Source organism: Microtus pennsylvanicus, chromosome 5 (genome assembly GCF_037038515.1).
Source record: "Microtus pennsylvanicus isolate mMicPen1 chromosome 5, mMicPen1.hap1, whole genome shotgun sequence".
In the NCBI taxonomy this organism is placed as follows: Eukaryota; Metazoa; Chordata; class Mammalia; order Rodentia; family Cricetidae; genus Microtus; species Microtus pennsylvanicus.
The window spans coordinates 19,648,112-19,669,489 of NC_134583.1; the positions used below are offsets into that span (position 1 = coordinate 19,648,112).

Genomic DNA, 21,378 nt, shown 5'->3' on the forward strand with positions numbered 1-21,378 from the left:
ACTACATAGCAACACAGGATGGGGATAATTTACCCCTCCAGGACTCCGATCCATCTGCAGGGTTGGTAGATTACCCTTTTCTGGTAATGGATTAATGGCAGATGTGCAGCATTAGGACCTGCATGGCTCATTAACCCAGGACACCAGTATCATAGTTATAAAAGTGAACAACTTTATGGAACACATATTAGCAAGAACATTAACAAAAATGATCGGGATTTAATGTTTCCTAATGGGCCATTATAATTTTTTTTGTTCGTGAAGTAGATTAAAAAATACATGAGTCTGTGGCTTAGAGATTAATATTGTTCTAAAGAGCCAGTGTCAGGATGTTTATATACACATGGAGACTTTCCCCCTTTGGCCTGGAAACTAGGATTCAGAGAAAAACAGCTGTTTGAAATCATTTCTCAAGAAACCCAACCAAAATTTACCATCCTGCCATCAAAGATGTATCTGATTGAGTAAATGAATTAGGAGTTCACAGCAACAGTAGAATTATTCAATGCTTCCTTAAGAATTACTGTAGAAAGAACTTTACATAGTGGTTCTCACCTAGAAACCCAGCTTTGGGAAGCTGAGCGGGAGGACTGCCATGGTTTCAAGGCTAGGTAATAACTACCACAGCAGCCAGAGAAATGTAGCAACAAAATAGCTCATCTATATCACCCTCTTCAAGACTCAAGCTACTTCCCAGAAGAGTCAGGAAAAACATATAAGTGCCAAAAGATGGAATGGGAGTGCCAAGAACCAGTATCTTCAGGATATCACAAGTCCATTGCACCCACAAACTACTATGAAAGACCTGAAGGATTATGGGCAGGTTTTGGGTCCTGGGAAAAGAAGAGAAGTTTTTCTCAGGTGTAGCCACTGATAAATTTTCCATCTTCCCTCCATACTCAAACAAGCAGCCACAGTTGAACTCAGTGGGTCCAAAACAGAGCATCAAAGTAGGAGGAGCTTGTTAAGAAGGACTACAATGGGGGAGGAGGGAGGAGGAAAGGTGACTGAGGGAATGAAATTCCCCAAGCTCAGGTTACATATATGTGAAATGTAAATAATATAAAAAATGTACAAACCTCACTGTGGTGAAATAGCAAATGATATACAGGTAACTATGAATTTTACCACAAATGCAGATTTAACCAAGGCTGAAAATAGTTCCATATTCAAAATGGGAAGTGTAAGTTATGATAACTAATTCAGTTGCATGGCTTTAATTTGTTTCAAATATGTTTATATGTGAATATAAAAAGTGAGCTTCATGTTTTTAAACATAAAGCAAAGAAAACCAACCAACAAATCACAATCCCAGAAAACCTAAACAACAATGAGGACCCTACGAGAGACATACATGGATCAAATCTACCTGGGAAGTAGAAAAAAACAAGATCTCCTGAGTAAATTGGGAGCATGGGGACCTGGGAAGAGGGCTGAAGGGGAGGGGAGAGGCAGGGAGGGGAGCTGAGAAAATGTAGAACTCAATAAAAATCAATAAAAAAGTGAGATTCATTATAGAATAACAAACCTTTACAATTTATTGCACAAAACAGTTTACCTCTAAACCTTCACGGTAGCAAATTAGATACAAAATTATGCATGAAAGAATATAGCACCTAACTTCTCAGTGCTGGTCTTCTGTAGATTGTTTCTTTGTTCCCTTCAGTTGTGGTCATGGATTTTCTCAGTGAGCATCGCATACTTTAAGTAAAGCAACCTCAGCAAGGAGGCTGTGGTAATGGAAGGACCTTTTTTTTTGTCATGCCCTTCTGGAGCTGTAAAGCTGCCTGCAATTACTGTTAAGTAGCTCCCTGGTACTTTATCTCTGGCATGAATGATCCCAAAGGGATGCTGGCTTTATTGACTAAATTCCAAGAAATACAGTCAAATCAGTTTGTTGAGTTTTACACATTTTAATATGATTTGCTTAATCCATGTAATGTTTTTCCTTAATACAATAAGCCAATTTGTCTGTTTAAACATGCTGCTATTACCATGAATATTATTCATTTTAGCATGTGGTTGAAAATATTTGATTTGGTGAACCATTTTTCAAAGTAGCTTAATGAAACAAGAGGGAACAGATGACTTTATCCTCTGACACCAACCCTACTTCATTTGAGTGTCAACTGAAGCAAGCATACCTATATTTAGTCATTTTCTTTTCTTTCCTTTTGATTATTTTATATGAAGTGTCACCTTTAAATGCTCATGTCTGTTTTCTCATGTTCAATTTTAGTTTAAAGTTTATGATTAAGCCTTTGAAATACATGGATTTGAGCATGTGTAGATTTGAGCAAATGTAGATTTTATTGACTTTAGTTGAGAAAAAAATCACCAACAGAAACTCATTATATGCTTGCCAGACACACATGCACACAAAGACGAACTCAAGTTGGGTCTTGGTAACTGTAACAACAGTGAGAAAGACAGGGAAGAAAGAGAGAAGTAATGGTTTGACACAGGAGGTTCCAGGAATCAAAAGAACACAACTCTGCTGGTGATCATAGTTTCCCTATAGACCAGTGTTCTGCTTCTTTCTATACTAGGATTCTAATTATTCAGGTGAATAATTATTTTAACAAATCAGAATTCATGGTAGCAGACAAACGGCAAGCATATTAATAAGGAAAGGCTGGATTAATGTTAATGACCAGGTCAGGTCAGGAACATTAGATATATGCATTAGGGGACACAATGAATCGATGAAATCACTCTTACCTCATAAGTATACAAAGACTAGAGTAGAATATCTTGACTACTTCATGGGTAAATATTCAGCATAAGATGGTCTTCAGAATATAAAAAGTCAGATCCTTCATCAGAAATCTAAGAACCTCAACAACAACCCTACTGCTAAAATAGGTCAGTCTCCTTTCCGCTGGTGCTGTTTCCTTCTATCTGCCATCTCCTTATGTCAAACAGGAGTCTGGTTAGCTTCTCTCAGGAACTAGCTTTGAAGATTGCAATCCTGCCTAAGAACCCTTGCAACATCTGGGATGAGTTGGCCCTGTGAATGACTGTTCAGCAATCAGCTGGGATCATGTTTTGCCTTTCCTCTACTATTTCCTTGACTATTATTTCAATTGATTGTCAGAAAAATAGCAGCAAACACTCCATCTGTGTCATGCTTTGTCAGACAAATAAGTCTCTGCCCTCACTGATGCAAATGCGCTCTGCTCCTCTGATCATCTGTGTGCATTATCATCAGATGTGAGAATTTACTTGGGTTTGGAGAAGTAGCTCAGTGGTTAAAAACACTTGGTGCTCTTGCAGAAGACCTGGTTCACTTCCCAGCACTCATATAGTGGTTCTCAACTTCCCATAGCTCAAGTTCCAGGGAATCAGATGCTTCTGTATTCTACAAGCACCAGGCATGCATATGGTGCACAGATATACATGCAGGCAATATAATCACACATAGAACTAAATAAATAAATATAAAAGAAAAAAATTGCACTAGCTACCAAATATAATAACCACATTTCAGACAGAGACACTAACTAGGAGACCCAATTTATGTGAAATTATAACCAAATTGAGTAACCAAGCTATGAAGCTATAATTTATACGTCCCAAGGTAGAATCTATTATAACAATGAGAATGGTTATATAAAAGACCCAGAATGTTTTCTATAATAATTCCTGGTATTTTATGATGAAATGATGGCCCTAACACATTTATGCATCTCCATTAAATTATAAGAACACCTTTATTTCTCTGTTAATAAATAAATATGCATTGTATGTGATACACTCTATTATAGGCTATTTGCACATTTGAGCTTTAGAACAATTTCATCATAATGAATAAAGTAAATGACTATGGAATACTAGGAATTATTAGCTGTCAAAATTACCAATGAATTCATACTTTATTAATTGTAAATCATGTCCAAACTTGACCAATCAACTGCAAGATTTACTAAATTTCTCCATAAAATTCTTACACACCAATCCATCTTTTCTCTGATAATTACAGTTTTTATTTCCTGCTATCTTTTTTTTTCTCCACTCATTACTCTCCAAAGTCAATGATGGCAAAATCCACGAAGTAATTCACCTGTTCTTTCACTTGAGTTGGTGCTGTTGGTTTGCTGTGTTGGGAGAATACTATTTCAATCCTTAACAAATATGAAAAGGAGTTGAGAGGAAGAGGTTCATTCTTCCTCAGGTTACCTTGCCCATGACAGAAGGGAACTGGCCTATTTGCAGCTTGAAAAAGTATTTAACTGCATGTTTTTGGTTATGTGATGTCCATCTAGACTTATGTGAACAAATTTGGTGTGCACTATGTGTCTGTCCCTTTCCTTATTTCCTGGGCCTTTACTGATGATCATGTAATAATGCTTGCTGTAATTTATAATACTGCAGAATCATAGGAGAAGAGAGTTAGAAATACTCATATTTTATATAACTTTGATGGCACGTATTCCTGTTTCCTATGGCTTATTCTGTACTAGTGTAAAATGTCCTTTTCAAAATCATGTGTTAAAATTGTTCATTTTGGGGTACCAGTAAGATGTCTCAGAGGGTAAAGGTGTTTACTGTATAATCCTAGTGACATGAATCCCATCCTAAGAACCCTCATAAAAAGGAACTGAGAAAACTGACTTCCAAAGTGGTCCTTTGATCTCCACAGATATGCTATGGCACATGCACCCACATACACATATTATTCACACACAAAAAAACCACACACACACACACACACACACACATATATACATACATACAAACACACGCACAAACACACACACATATGCAATACACAGAAACACACACAATTTTAAAAACAGCTAATTCAAAATTATATAATATAGTATATATCTTATAGTATATAGTATATATATTATAGTATATAATATATAATTTAGTATATATCTTTCCCTACATAAAGGATGGATCTTTGAAGTAGACTTCTGTTGTAGGAGGCTGCTTGTTCGCTCATGGTTTCTCAGCTCCAAAATAATCACACAGAAACTATATTATTTAAAAAACTGCTTGGTCAATGACTCTAGAATTTTTCTAGCAAACTCTTACATATTAAATTAACACAATTCTATTAATCTGTATATCGTCACATGGTACTGACCATTCAGCATCTGTCTCTGGTTGGGCTATATGTTTCTGTGTTAAAGTTAAAACCTTCATTTTTGTTTAAGCAGAAAAGGGGAGATGATATGGGATTCCCTCTGTATGCTGTGAATACCATTGATTAATAAAGAAACTGTCTTGGACCTGTGCAGAGTAGAATAGAGTAGGTGGGAAAAACTAAACTGAATGCTGGAAGAAAAAATGTGGAGTCAAGAAACACCATGGAGCCTAGAGGAAAAATATGTGTGTTGCAAATAATATAGTTTCTGTGTGATTATTTTGGTAGTTTGGGTGGCTGGGAATGAACAAGCAACCTCATATAACAGACTTCCTCAGTACTAAAACGTAAGGAAAGACCCTGGGATAGAAATCAAAATTTTACACAATGTGCCTCAAGAGTTGCTGTGCTGAGATTTGGTATTAGTCTGAAACCAGATAATGCTAAAGAGTTTATTTAGTGGAAATAAAAATCCAGGAAATAAGGAGGGATAATTGATAACTTGACATAAGTTCAAGTATTCTAATTGTCCATTTATTTAAAGTACGAACTTCAACCCATGACCTGCTGCACAGAAACTTTCTGTTACTGTTTCTCTGATGGTGATATAGGGTTACAATGTCAAGGAAGTGCTGCCTACATCTCATTCACCATGCCTGCTGTGCAGTGTCCACCTGGGAGTTCTGTGAGGCCTTATTTAGCCAAACACACCCGAAAACACTGTCTTTCAAAAAGGAGAAATAAAAATTTTATGTTTATCATTTTGTCCTTGATCTTTTCCTTCAAAATCTCTAAATTAACTTCTAAAGTTACAGAATGTCTCAGTCACAGAAAAAGAGTTGGCCCAGGATAGATTGGTTCTTATAGCCTCAGAAAAAATGGCATGTCCTACTTACTAAATTAATGACTTTCACCCCTCCCCTCAAACCTGGGTTCTTTTATAATGTTTCTTAGTAGACCCAGTTGACTATTTTAAATAATAAATAGCATGCCAATGGGCCTTATCATTGGTTGATAATATGATCTAAGCATCATATCATCAGAATATATCAATTTTTGTAAAAAGCACATGATACATAAACAATTCTGAATCAAGCTGTTTTGATTCTGTATTCTCTAATGTATTTAACTGACATAGATTATGCACCCTAGATTATAAAGAGCTAGTTAGGACATGAATTATTTCACACTGTGTTAAATTAAGAACAATGATTCAGATATTGTAGCCTCATGACACTTTTAAGTTTATCATGATCTATCTATAGTGACATTTTTTCATAAGGAGCAAACCTATGCTGTTTGAAGACTCTTGTGTTTTGGCAAAGGAGACAGGGCAAGAGAGCCAGTGCTCCTGAGTCTTAACTATTGAGATCAGCACTTTAGAGTCCCGTGAAGGGTTCAGAAGAAGCACAGAAGAAGTTATCAAAAATCTGTAATGCCGGGAGTTTTCTGTTCACTTTTTTCTCGTCTTTTCAATGTTTAACTTTTTTGTTCACTCTCTTGCCATGTCTTCTTTTACTAATCTTCATATGTGATAACGTCATACAGCAGTCATTTGAAAGATCACAGTGATCTACCCACAGTCAATTAGATTCCACTTAGAAGTCCGTTCTTGGAAAGAGCCACAGATTGAGGGGACTGTGTGGATAGATGCAAATCTGGTTTGAATAATAAGATATATGTTCATGTAGATACCTACAAAAATTACAGATAAGAATGCTTTGAGTAAAAAACACACAGGCTTTAAGACTAGTCAGTATGTATAAGGCAAATGCCACTGCCTCTTGAAAGAAATATATACCACATTGTATACTGATTGACAGGATTCCAAATACTGTTCAGAAAGCTTCAATTCTAACATTTTTAAGACAAGCTAAAAGTGTTTTCTTTTAATTAGGAAAATTAAAACTAACTGGGTTTATGGCAGTTAGCATAAATGAGATCATTCACTTTCCAGTGTGAATGAATTAATGACTTGGAAGCACTCTCAGTTTCCAGACAAAAGAAGATATTCCCATAACTCAGATCTATACCAAAAATATTTCAGGAAAATGTCCTACACTATCATTCTCTTAGTACATAATTGAGTACCAATAAAACAATGTCTGCTCTTTAGCTGTTCCTTATGCTTTGTATACTCTCAGGCTATCAAGGTAGTCATTACTTCACTAGATGAAGGATACATCCAATGTTAATAAAAGGAATCACTGAATTTCCAAACTAGCTCTTAAAGTGAATCAAAAGTTAAATGACATTTGTTAGAAATATTCTCAACATGAATGCTGCAGTAGATGGTAGAGTTAGCATTTTAAACCTCAGCTTACCTACCCCTACAGCAAAGCGATAGCCCTCTCTTCCCTGGATACACCATTAGTATTTGAATGTCAAATTTCTCATGTAGGATTATGCATTTCAACAGTTGGTGTCCAGCTAGTAATAATATGTTTAGTAGGTGGCACTCCACTAGAGTAAATGGGTGCCTGGGTTGGGAGGACTTCCTGGCTTTGCCTCTAGTCCATCTTGGTTCATTGAGATGTGAACAAGCAGCCCGATGGTTCACCTGTTGTGGATAAGAGCTGGTCCCATACCTTCGCTGCCGTAATTTCATGTACCTCCTTAAACGTGAGACAAAATAAGTCCTTCTTCCCTTAAGCTTTTGCTATGTATTTGGTAATAACAATGTAAATGCAACCAATACATACAAAATCACATGTGAGGATCAAGGCCTTGGGAAGAGGCTAACACACATTCAGCTCTCAACAGAAATCAACCCCAAGGAACTGCATTTGACTGATTGTCTCAAAAGCTTCCAGATCTTTTAGGATACCTTCTACAAGCCAACCAAGATGAACACTCAGTCAACGGAGACAGGTGGTCACAGAAAAGCTTCGGTAGAATAGGGTTTAAACACAGGCAATTTTATAAATAATCAGATTTCTTTCTAGACTTCATAATTATTTGATCAAAAGAAATTATTAAGAAAATATTCTTTCCTAGCTTAAGATTTTAACAGCATCCATAGTACAAAAGTAGCAGTATTATTCTATTTACCAAATTAGCTTTCTAAAAGACCTCAATGGAAATATTGTATGACATTTCATTCTTTTAAAGAATTCTGTCACATTAGAACATTATTTTTTCTCTCTAACAAGGATTTTCTTTTAATTTGAACTAAAAAACAAGCAAGGATATTCTTTCCAGGTGGTAAATGTAATAAAAACAAACGTGAATAGAAAATTTCCCTTTGTGCAAATTAAGTATTATGTGTGTAGACATGCAAATATGTTCATGATTTATGAATACACTGAACTATAAATATAACACATTAGTGCCGGCATGAAGCACAAAGGTAGAACAATTTCATGGTCTCAAAAGTCTAATTAGCATAAGAGGCATAATATTGTAATCAAACAATTATTGATTAACACAAAGACAAAGAAGCCAGATGTGTTGAATCATCAGCTGGTAATTACCTAAGTAAACTACAGATGTTAAAAATGCATTGATTAAAAATGAAATGTACATCATTGCAATAAAACTTAAATGAAAAACATATTAACATATGCATATACAAAATAAGTATATTGTAAGTGTATATATTTATGAATTGCATTATGTCTGTTTAATAACACTCTTTGGGACATCACTTACATAATGTGTCAGTATTCAAGTATTAGAAGACTTTGGAAGACAATATTCAAGGCATCCTGGTTTTGCCATATGGACAGATTTTGTATTTCTTAAAAGTAGAAGAAACAATATGAACAAAGATGTGGATGGGAATGTTCCAAGTAAAAATTAATCACTGGTAGGAGACGCATAATAGCATTTAAAAGACTGATGTGCTTTCTTGCAGAGGGCTGGTGTTCTATGAATCCTCAATGTGCTCTTCTCAACCCTTGAAGGGTTCTAAAGCACTGATCACATCAGCCAAAATGTGAAATAACCCCAGAGGTCTACTGACAGAGAAAGTGTGGTAATACTCAATAGGAGATTATTGAGCTATAAATATTGAATGAAATCTCATCTGCAAGAACAGGAAGGAGACTAATGTAAAGTGAGTCAAAAACAGAGAGGTGACATGTTTTTATTCCTCCTTTTTTCTTCTATGAGACTAGGTAAAACACGTGATCCCACAGACCAAACTAAAATAGTCATTACCTGAGCATAATACACTTTGAATCTAGAGTGCCCTCCAAGTCATGTGTGTTAAAGGCTTAGTACCAGTAACCAACTGGAAGAGGGTAAAAACATTAGTTGAGGCTCCTGAGAGGAATAAGGGTTAATATGCATATGCCCTTGCAAGGGATAGTGGGAAACCAATGATCATATCTATCTGTCTGTTTGTCAGTCTCTGCTTTTGACTTTGTCAAAGTGAGTACTTTTCTTTCTCCATTTCATTTACTGCGTACTGTTCACATGGCCAAAAGACTAAAGTAATAGGCCAGGTGACTATGGATTGAAAGTTCCATGACCATGAACCAAAAATATTTCTAAATTAATTACCTCTGGGGTTTTGTCATGGACTGGAAGCTGACATTAGGAAGCAGAAAGCTGAAAGGGTGGCATGGAGGGATACTAAGTAGAGGTTCAAGATGAAGCCCCAAAATACAGTTAGGAAGGAATAATTCAAGTGTTCCAAGGCACAACACAGTGAACAACAAACCACTACTTATTCCAAAATGGCTAAAGAAAAACCTTGAATATTCTAACAGGAATAAATGAGGGAAATGCTAACAGCTGACATGATCATATCACATTTTATACACATTGTACCCTATAAAATATGATTCAGATACAGCAGTTGAAAAGTTTTTAAATATTTAACTTAAGTGATTGAGACAATAAAGAATAATTAAAAAATCCTGGATTACTTCTAACTTGTAGAAATTTCCCAATGTTATGTAAAGGAAAACATGAGACTTTGACAGCATAGTCAAGCCTTTCCTGTTGATTACACCACAGACTTGTGCTACTCCTCTCTGCAGAGATGATGGAACTTCCTCCATTTAGTTATGTTCTCTACAATTGCACTTAGCATTATTGTCTTAGGAGAAATCCTTAAGAAAGGAAGGGAGGGACGAAAGGAGGGAGGGAGGGAGAGAGGGAGGGAGGAAGGGTGAGAGGGAGGGAAGAAGAAAAGAGGATTCTTCTAGTGTTTAAATCAGCATGGAAACATCTTGGAAATCACCACCCTTCTTTTTTTGTGACTTTTTGAGACAGGGTTTCTCTGTGAAACAGTCCTGTCTGTCATGAAACTCACTGTAGACCACCCTGGCCTCAAACTTACAGAGATCCAGCTAGCTGCCTCTGTCTCCCAAGTGCTGGGATTAAAGGTGTGTGCCACCCTCACAATGTGTCACTTTCTAACATGTATAAAACTACAAACAGACGAGTGAGCAGCAAGTGAGAACACGAGAATTGACACTCAAAATTAGAGCTGTGGATAAAGAGAATGACATTGAATTAAACTGAATGCCATAAGCATAAATTCCTCGTGGGATCGGACCTTGGCAGGAAAGCTCGATAACTATGGAACAACAGAGTCTTCTGTGTCCAGTGATAGGGGTAAAGGCCACAGAGAAACAAGAAAGGCAGCATGAGAACCACCTAGTTCCTTCAGTTTTAACATTCAGTGTTCAACACACTTCTCACAACACTCAGCAATGTCTCCATGTGCCACTATCAAGGAAGGGAAAGAGACTATTCTGAAATATGCCACAGCATTCTGTTCCTTATGCAATCTTATACATCTATCACTACAGACACAATTTGATGAGCTTATTTCATTTTTGCCCAATAACATACATTGTATAAATTTCTGCCAATCCAGAATAAATGATATCAATATTTGGATGCCAAGACAGTCTTTGGGTATGTCTTTATTTTTTATCAGAACTTTGTCTCCTATGGATTCAACATCTCTTTAAGCCACCCAATCCTCATCTTAGATTACCTCCATCCCTAGAGCCTTTGCCATTTCCCTGAATATCCAACCTTCTTTACCATCTACAGCTTCTGCCTGTGTAATCTGTTAGCCTGGAAACTCTTTTTCACTGATACTGACTTCTATTAATAGTTTGTCTAGTTCTTCAATAGATTTTTTAAAAGTTCTTTAAGATTTCTTTATGTATTTTATTATATGTGTATGTGTATTTTTTTGCAAATGTATATCTTTGTGTCATGTGCGTACTTGGTGGCCAAAGAGATCAGAACTGTCGGATTCCTTGGAACTGTAGTTCTAAGCAGTTGCGATCCACCGTGTGGGTTCTGGAAATCAAACTCTGGTCCTGTGCAGGAGAAAGAGCACTTAACCAAAAAGCCATTTCTCCATCACCCTTTCTGTAGGTCTTAACATAAATATCTACTCATCTTTTAGAACAACAAATCCTGGGCATCTTATATAAAGCAACCCTAGTCACCAATATCAAACTACCCCTTCACTATGTAACTGCTATGTGTGTATTTTCCTTGGCACGTGCTTTTCCCTCTGTAATACACATTCCTAATAAAAAGAGATAAGAACTCTTATGTTCTCTCTAAATCCCAAGTGTAGCTAATATTAGCTATGCTAATATTATCATATAATGTATGGATAGGCTTTCATTTCTTCATGAAGTGACTGAAACTATGGCATCAAACCCCAGTTTAGTGATAAAGGTTATATCTGGCCAACAGTCAGTTAACTGAAAAACTCCAGAAATACACAGCGATAAGGATGAGAAGTTGAGTATATAAATGCTTAATGACCAGTCCCCACTTTGAAGACTGGTTTTTAAGTGTGTGGGTATATATGTATGTATGTAGTATGTATGTATGTGGACACAAGGTTTCTTTATGAGCCATACTATCCTTAAATTGTCTCAATTCTCCTGCCTCAGCTTCCAGAGTGCCATGATTACAGAAGTGTATCTTTACTCCTAGGCTTTCAGACTATTATATTCAACATCAGAGGTACACATTTTATTGTTGTGACTTGCAAAATGACTTTAAAAAGCATCAACAAATGACATGTTTTCTCCATTGGAAGCTTGAATATCCTGTAGGCACTTCTATAGCAGCTCTTCTTATTGTAGAAAAGGGATATATAATCACTGCTATATCAATAAAATTGATATTGAATTTTTATTGAATCAATAAAAAGTTGTGGAGGATTAATGAAGTCCTGAGTAAATGTGTATCATTGGCATGATCATGGCCATGTCAAGGACCCCAGTTTCTCAGACCCATAAAAATGACAAAGCCTTCCCTAAGAATGGCAAACCCTTCCTCTAGTCCAAGCACAGGTGTTATAACTGATTGTCCTTTACCTAAAATTAATATATGCACAAGCCACCAACCACAGCTTCTTCCTCCCTGATGATGAAAACCCTAGACTTCTCCCCTACCTCTTACTGAAATTAACTGATCTACCTCCTCCTCTACTGTCCCAGTTGGGCCAATTCTGTCGGTCTTTGTATTAAAATATCTAAGTACTTAAACCTCCCCCCATGAAGCATGATTTTCTGTGTTTCATATAAATCTACATTCTCCCTAAAATGTTTAGGGTAGAGAAGATCATTAGATATGTATTACTCTTATAATTCACATTCGTAAATACACAAGTATTTTGTTCACATGATTTTATTGTATAAATACAAATTCTACCCAACAATTGAAAAATAAGAAAATTATTTTTTTTTTGAGTCAGGGTTTCTCTGTGGCTTTGGAGCCTGTCCTGGAACTAGCTCTGTAGACCAGGCTGGTCTCGAACTCACAGAGATCCGCCTGCCTCTGCCTCCCGAGTGCTGGGATTAAAGGCATATAAGCAAATTATTTAACCACAGATGGACTTCTCTGTAACACGTCATCGCTTTTACGTCCAGTAGTGCTGGCAACTAATAAAAACAAAGTTAAAAGACGAGAAGACAGATGTCTATATAATGGCAAATTCAACAACCCTTTGATCTGCAACTAAGATTAAATATAAATATAAATATTATTGTTTAGTTGGATCTGTTTTTAGAAACAGAGATTGTCTAAAATCAAATTAAGCACACACAATAAGAAGCAGATGATATAAAGAATGAAGAGAATAATTCTAACTCTTTGGCTAATGAAAACTTGTATAATTACATTACATACCATAAATAATGAATAATGATTTTTTGCATGTGAAATAATACATTGGAAACAATTTGAATAACATGTGGGCATCCATGTCTATATGTGTAATTAAGGAGCAACATTTCAAAGGGTTCTTGAACCAATTTTCTGTAGTTCAAATATTTGAAGAACATGGCCTTAACCATAGAATGTAGATCTATCAACAGCTATTTTTCTTACCCTCTCTCAAAATCATCATTCTATTTTTTGATTGCCTTCACTGATGACCACAAAAGGAAGACACCACATGCTCTCCTTACAGCTTTGTGGCCCTGTCTGCATCTATTCTTTCCCCACACTGCTTTGCTTCCTTTTCTGGTTTCTCTTCTCTCATTTTTTCCTCCTTGTTCTACAAACCACCCTCTACCAATAGAATAACATTGTTCTTCTATCCTAAATCCATTGCCGAGACACTGACTAGCAAATGATGGAATGGAATAACAATAACATAGAAAAAATAAGAGCATTGGCATGTATACATGACAGATACCCACAGAATGGATGATTATCAAAGAAATTGCTCAAATACCAGTTTTCAGAACACATACGCAGAAGTGTGTGTAAGAAAAAAATCATAGACAATGGTGGTTAGGAAGCACTGCCTTGTAGACTCATCTGTGTTGTCTCCGGGCTGGCAGCAAGGAGAGTCCTGTTAGATGATCAAGCTTAGCCTTCCCCTTGGCAGGCACTGAAGGAGTGCATCTTTGTAAATTAGGACCTTGCTTTAAACAAATAAGAAAAATAAAGCTTTTTTTTTCTTTTAAATTTCTCTAGCTCAAAGTAATCCTCATGGCAAGGTGTCATATTTGAGGATGCCAAATTTTACCCTCACCTATATTTTCATGAATCCAAACTCCATTAGTTCATTTTTAATCCTGTATCTCAAAGGCATCAGTTGCCTTTGTTTTCAACTTTCTTGACAAGGTGAGCTTAAATCATCATATATTAATCTAATTACAGAATCAGAAGGAGAAATGACATTTAAAATATTCAAAATTACTTTAATATAATTGTGGTTTCAGATTAATACACCTGCCTGTGTTTAAAAACTACAGGTCTTGACTTGGAAACTAAGAGTTTCAACAAAATAAATGGCCTCAAGTATTTATTTATGTATATAAAAACACTACATTTTATGCATTCCTTTTGTCTGATCTTTCTTGTACAGGAAATTCAGTTGTCATGTGGTTAGTAGTTTTTTTGTGTGTTATAAATCCAGAAGTGAAGGGCATAGAAATTAGATACAAGTCTAAAATAAACTCCATAGCAAACTTTTCATGTCTGGACTTTAAATATAATTTTATTGTATTAATGTTCACTGTCAAATTTTAATACTCTTGGTGAAAAAAACATACTAAGGCTTATGAGTGGCTGTATCTCTAGAGTAAGAGAGAGAGCTATGCTGAGAGGTTTTATGAGTGTAACAAATATGTATGACTGACTCATAAATTGATTTGTGTTTTATTTGTATACATTTTAGTCAAAGTCATATTGAAAAGAACTTATATTCTGCAATAGCAAAGTTCACTGGATGTGAGGGCTTTAAAAAAAAGAGAAATTTCTATGGATACTGAGATCATGTTAATTCATCCTGAACTTAATGAATTCTGTTAAGACGAGAAGAAACACACAGCTTCTTCTATATTAATCAGGACCAACTGTAAGAGATTAAATCTGATGACCAGAAAATAGAGCAGTCGGTGCAAATCTCTGCAGTTTGCCTGCAGGTAAATTTCATTGCATTAAACCAAATTCACCAATGAAAGCAATTATTTTTCTATAATATTTTTCCCTCCGAGAGTAATTGCAAATGATTCATGTAGCAAATCAACAGACCCTAAAAATGAACTGAAATGTTTTATTGTCAATAAAGCACTATTTCTGCAAAGGTAATTGAATAGCAAACCAACAAGCATGCATATATATATATGATGTTTTATTACTGTATGATTTTTAGCATGCCCATAAAAGTTCTTTGCATCCCTTAAGTTGAGGAAAATCCAACCACATAAAGTAGTTTTTCCCAGGAACATACTGTAGCATCTTTGTGACCTCCTTGCTCACCCTCTGCAGAAGAGAGTATAACCTTCAGTTTCCCCACTGCACTGTACGGAGTTCAAAACCAGTGGCATTCAGTGTTACCCATCCGTAAGCTCAAGAGCTTTCTACTTCCTACCAGTTTCCATATGCTCTCAGAGTCTCAATCCCCACTTTCAGAAGCTATTAAAGTGGAAATTGTCCTCAGACAGCACTGAAAGTAACTAGAGGAGCAATTATTAGCAGGTGCAATTGCCTAACAACCTCTGGTCATACATGGAACTGCTCCAGCAAAAATTTCTGGCCTGAATGACAACAGGATCTGTTTAGGAGGAGAGGAAGCTCTGAAGCCTACAGAATATGACCTTGCTTCTCCTCCCCAACTTCCCTGCTATGCAATGCCCTAGTCTGCTCACCCACCCCTCCCTCAGCTGCCCCTGTGCAGTCTCCTGGTCTGACTTCTTTCCACTCACCCAGATTCCTAGTTAAGCAATGATCTAGCCCAGAGACCATTCCCTTTCCAAGCTGCGTAACTGTTCAGTGCCTAGGCCTGGGTGTCACCTGCTCGCCCTGCATTATCTCTCCTGCTTCACATGGGCAACTGAAATCCTTCACGTGTATCCTGGTTATATTTCTATTTCTGTGAAAAAGACCATATCAAAAAGCAACTCGGGAAGGAAGAGTTTATTTACTTTACTGTTTATTTGGTTTACATCATGAAGGGAAGTTAGGGCAGGAACTCAAGGTAGAAAGCTAGACACAAGAACTGAAGCATTTGACATGGAGGAACACTGCATACTAACTTGCTTTCCCTAGCTCGCTCAGTCTGCTTATTTTTTATGATGACTATTTCATATTGTAATTTAATTATACTGTTTCTTCCTTTCCTTTTCTTTCTCCGAACTCTCTAATATACCCTTCTCTACTCTCCTTCAAATTCATAGCCTCTTTTTGCCACCGGTTGTTATTACATGCATATATATATTGCTAAATATAAACTGTTGTAGAATATTGCTACATGTATGTCTGTTTTCAGGGATGACCATTTGGCAGGGGACAACTAGTTAGGGTGCTCTTCCCTGAGGAGGGTCACTTCTTTAGTTCCCCGCTTTTCTCACTTACTTGTAATTCTTTGTGTAGGATGGCTTTTCCTTATCCAATTTGGCTCAGTCAGCTTTTCTATACTTCCAGGACCACCTGTTCAAGACAACAGTAACCACAGTGGTTGGGTCTTCCCACATCAACTGATAATTCAAAAACGAATGCCCCAAAGACCTGCCTATAGACCAATCTGATAGAATCATTTTCTCAATTAGGTTCCTCTTACTCTAGCTTGATTCAAGTTGACAAAAAGAACTAGAACAATTTGGAAGAGTCATCCCACCAAAACACAGCCAACAAAATTACACAAGCTAGTAATCATCCCTCAATAATAACCATCAACAAAAACTTAGCTCACAAATACAGATGTAGAGCATGTTACTAAGTTAGAAATTAAATTTAAACTGTTATTAACTACAAAAATGACTCTGGTTTGGCAAAGACTGCTGCAGAGTGGAAGTCAATCCAGTAAGCAAACAAAGGCAAAAAGGCATAGCTGCTCTGATATATGATAAAAATAGACATGCAACAAAAATAGTCCAAAGAGATAAAGAAGGCCACAAAATATTAAGAAACGGAATACTTCATCATTGTTATGTAAGTATTACAAATATATGCACAACAAATATTGGGCCTCCCACTTTTATAAAACAAGCACAATGGACATGAGAGGTCACACAGATCCTGAAATATTATTAGTGGGTATCATTAATACTCCCACATCATATTTTTTAAATTGTTCATTATTACTATTGTGTATACGTATTATGATGACTGGGGTGGGAATAACATGTGGAATTTATGGACCACTTGTAAAGTCAGTTCTTTCTTTCACCTTTACCAAGGATCTAGTGTTCAAACCTAGGTTTCCAGGTTTGTTTTACAAATACCTTTACTTGATTTACTTCAGTTCCCTTAACTTTAAATAGGTCATACTAACTAAATTTTTAAAAAAATTTAAAAATTCAGTTCAAGTAGAATTTAGTCTAGTGATCTCAACCAATATTCCCAGAATATTTCATCCAACAGATATGGAATCCACACTCTCAGCAGGCCATAGACCAAGGATGAAAGTCAGTTGTACTTGTAGACTCTTCTTTCCAGTCACTTATGTTGGGGTTAGCCCATGTTGGACAAGCATTTGGTGTCTACCATAGGTGTTAGTGTATTTGTAGATTCCCTTCTATGTGCATCTGTGTAGCATTAATACTAGCAGCTACTCTTAGCTCGCAGATGCTCCACCTTACAAGGCTCCTCAGATTGTATCCTCTGCCGTGCTAATATTCTAGCTGAGAGGTGTACTCTAAATGTGCTAGGGGAAGCAACAATACTGCAAAGGCAGAAGAGGCATTACTCTTTGGAGATCTCTCCAGTATTAATTACCCTGTTGACAAACATGTGGATGTCAACTTTCCTACTGGAGCTTCATAATTTTCAGAGTCTTCAGCAGTAAATGTTAGAAGGGTGGCTCTGGAGATTGACCCACATGCTGACGTCAGGCTCACAGTTCTCAACTCCAAAGTGTACAATTACCCTCAGTTGATGCAGTCTGTTTCTTGGCACCTAGATGGAACTGCCCTTCCACACACAGTTCACTTCCTGAGCGGAAACCTCTTCTGCTCTCGCTTGTTTGGTTTGTTATTGTTCATCATGGCCACTTTATAGCTGTTACCCTAATATAGGGACTAGTTAAGTTGAGCCTCCAGATTAGCGATTGTTCCCCATCTGCTGGCCCCACGTGTTAACTCATTTTCAACCAATAGGTTCCCTCTCAAGATGGTACTATCTGAGACAATTAGAGTGATAAAATGGGGTTCCTTTCCAGTACTGACCTATTTCCTAAGACATCACTGTCTTGTCAAAACTGGCAACTGGATTTGAAGTTTGTCAGGGATGTGAGCTTGTCTAAAGCAAATCTTTCACAAGGATGTCCTGTTACCTTCTGGATAAGAACTCATTTTCTATTCTTTCACACAAATGGCGATGTCTTGTGTTTGGCTTATTTCTACTCATGGTATCCCTTTCTTCTTTCTTTGCAGTTTTCAGAAGTTCTGTATTGGTCTTTGTACAGTTACAGCAATCGCTCTGTCTTTGGAATAGAATCTTTTTCTTTCTTCACTCATTCTTTCTCTTCACCAAGTCATACAAAGGGAATTTCTTGTCTACCATCTTATCCAGAATTTTAGATGTTAATATTTTAGTCTTCCACAGGTGATATTGTAGAAATATAGATAATGAATACTGTATCCAAAGTGTTTGGGGCAAATTTTTCAGATTTACTTGGTTTTTTTGTAGTATTTATGTATACCTAAGATAATTTGGGTGTGGGACCCCAGTCTAATTACATAGTATGTGTATGTATTCCTTATACACATAACCTGAAGATGTAACAAAATTTTCAATGCACAGGAACCTGTCACAGAAAGTCAAGTGTCATACTTCCAATGATACTTTCCTGTTGACATCAAAAAGTTAGGGGATGCTTTTACTATTCGACATATTCACCCTATATTAAAAGTCTTCTCTTGAAGATGAAAAATCCATAATTGTCTCCACTAAACACTCTAATAAATTTTAAATCATGTCTGAAAAGGTTTGATTGCTGATATATAAAATAAAATTAACAGATTCTAGAAATGTACCATGCATTTTAGAGGGAATAATTATTCATTAAATTCTAATTTTGTTGATAATAATGCTTAGATGGACTTTCATACCAGTGGATTTCATATGCATATATTCTAACAATCAATGATTGAAAATAGTGAGGTAAGACCAAACTGTGTCTTTACAGAACATGTTCAAACTATTTTCTCATTATTTCCTCAACTACTTACACAGAATTTTCATTTTATTAGGCATTATATTATAAAATATAGAGATGAATTGGATTTAGGTAAAAATAGCTAAAGTTTATATGTAAATATTGCATCATTTACATTTGGTATCTATAGAGGATTCTGAACAAATCCCCTATTAGATTTTTCAAAAAAAGCTATAGTGTGTGAAATTCTTGCACAACATCATCTAATGAAACACTCAGTAAATATAAATTTAGGATGATGATGCCAATGATATTACAGAAAAAAATGCATCAAAAAATCTATGTAAGCAAAGCCCCCTTCTGCTGGACTTTTGATGTGTACTAACCTTATGAGGCTAATATTGCCCAAAGGACTAAGTCTCTAGGTTAAATGATAACTCAGTAGTGCAGTCATGTAATATTCACAGGCCTCTTTGACTTTGAATTTTCTTCTTTTTCCATTTGAAATTAAAATCATTTCAGCACTTTCACCTGTCCTGAACTCCTTCCGATGTCAAAGCCAGAAATATGATGTAAATGAGGTTGTCTCTTTTGTTCTCTTGTCTACTGTCATGTAGGACACAGATCTGATGACCTTCAACATCTCTGTACACCGGTCATGGTGGAGAGAACATGGACCTGGCTGTGTCCGGAGAGTGCTGCCCCCATCGGCCCATGGCATGATGGATGACTACACCTATGTCTCAGTCACAGGCTGTGTCGTCGATTTCCAGTACCTAGAGGTCATCCACAGTGCTGTACAGATACTGCTATCTGTAAGTCTCACTTTTGGATTATTGGCCAATAGAAAGTCTTCTTCGTTGACATCTTATATCTGCAACCTGGTACATAAGGCCTCATATAAGCACACAGAAAGCATTAGCCACAGAAACAGTGGCAATCATGGAGTCTTTAATGATACATATTAACTGGATTTTTTCCAGTTAATTTTCTTCACATAGACATTTTGTTTAGGACCAAGTCGTTACTATGGTTTCCACTTTGAGACCCAACCTGCACTACACAGTGGAATAATATCATCACCACCCAAAGTGGTCCATTATCCACTAAGTACCGCAAGCTGCGCTGCTAATGCATTCTTCAAATGGGCTTCTGTTCCTGGGGAATGATGGAGGCAGGTCCAATGGCTTGCTTATCATTATGTACCCCATGTTTCAAATAATTATTCCTTAAAAATTTAAGTCCTACCAGGGACATTTAATATTTTATGTTAAGACACAGTTCCAGCACAGTTCCATAAAGGAACAGAGGAATTGGCTTGATTATGCTACAGAAAGTTTTACGTACCAGGAATTCTGTTAGGTAATTTCTTTGCTTTAGATGCCTGCTTACATTCTGAGCATTGTATGGAGGGGAATTATTTAAAATGCGTAGCATCAAGAACAATGTACAGTGGTTTATTTTCTTTTTGAGACAGAATCTTGCTCGTGACTGGCTTGGAACTCTAGACTGGTCTTGAGCTCACAGACCAACCTGCCTCTGCCTCCCAAGTCCTGAGATTAAAGTGTTGTGTTACCACTTCCAGATAGGTACAGTGTGTCTTGGAGACCCAATAAGGAGTTAATATTTTAGTGAGAGTCAAAATATAATATAAACATTATCAGCTTTATTTTGCACATGAACTAGCCACTATTTGACACAACAAAAGGCATCTAGTGAGTGTAGTTTCATCAGTAGATTCAAGTGGAAACAGTAAAATGTTTTTAAAGTTCCATCAAGAATTTAGCTTATTCTAGATCTTTACAGTCTTGCTCTATAATTATCATATATCATCATTTTCCACATAATTGTATGAGTCTTTATTTTTTTCCTTTGGTCCTCTTTTATTTTAAAATTTTTATTCATTTTATATACCGACCACAGTACCACTCCCTCACTCCCCTTCTCCTGCTTTCCCCCAACTCACCCCCATTCACTCCTCAGAAAGGTAAGGCCTCCCATGGGGAGTCAACAAAACCTGGCACATTAAATTGCAGTAGAACCAAGGTCCTGCAAGCCTCTGGTCCTTCTTTAATCAGTAGTTTCAAGTGAAACCAGTAAAATGTGTGTGATGAAATCTTCGCTTTAGAAATCTGGAGGCTAGCATTCTCTTATGATTTTTCAGTTTGGTTTAAACTACAAAAGAACTAACCATTTAAAATACAAAAGAACCCTCCATTTAAATAACATTCTAAGG

The 21,378-nt window shown here is 36.5% G+C and overlaps 1 protein-coding gene across 1 annotated transcript in view; it reads left to right on the forward strand.

The window, feature by feature from the left end:
- Nkain3 (sodium/potassium transporting ATPase interacting 3) overlaps window positions 1–21,378 on the forward strand; it is a 622,827-nt gene that overhangs the window by 427,563 nt on the left and 173,886 nt on the right. The window contains exon 4 of the mRNA XM_075974635.1: window positions 19,760–19,957. Coding sequence (XP_075830750.1) covers window positions 19,760–19,957 — 198 coding nt within the window. The remainder of the gene's footprint in view (window positions 1–19,759; window positions 19,958–21,378) is intronic.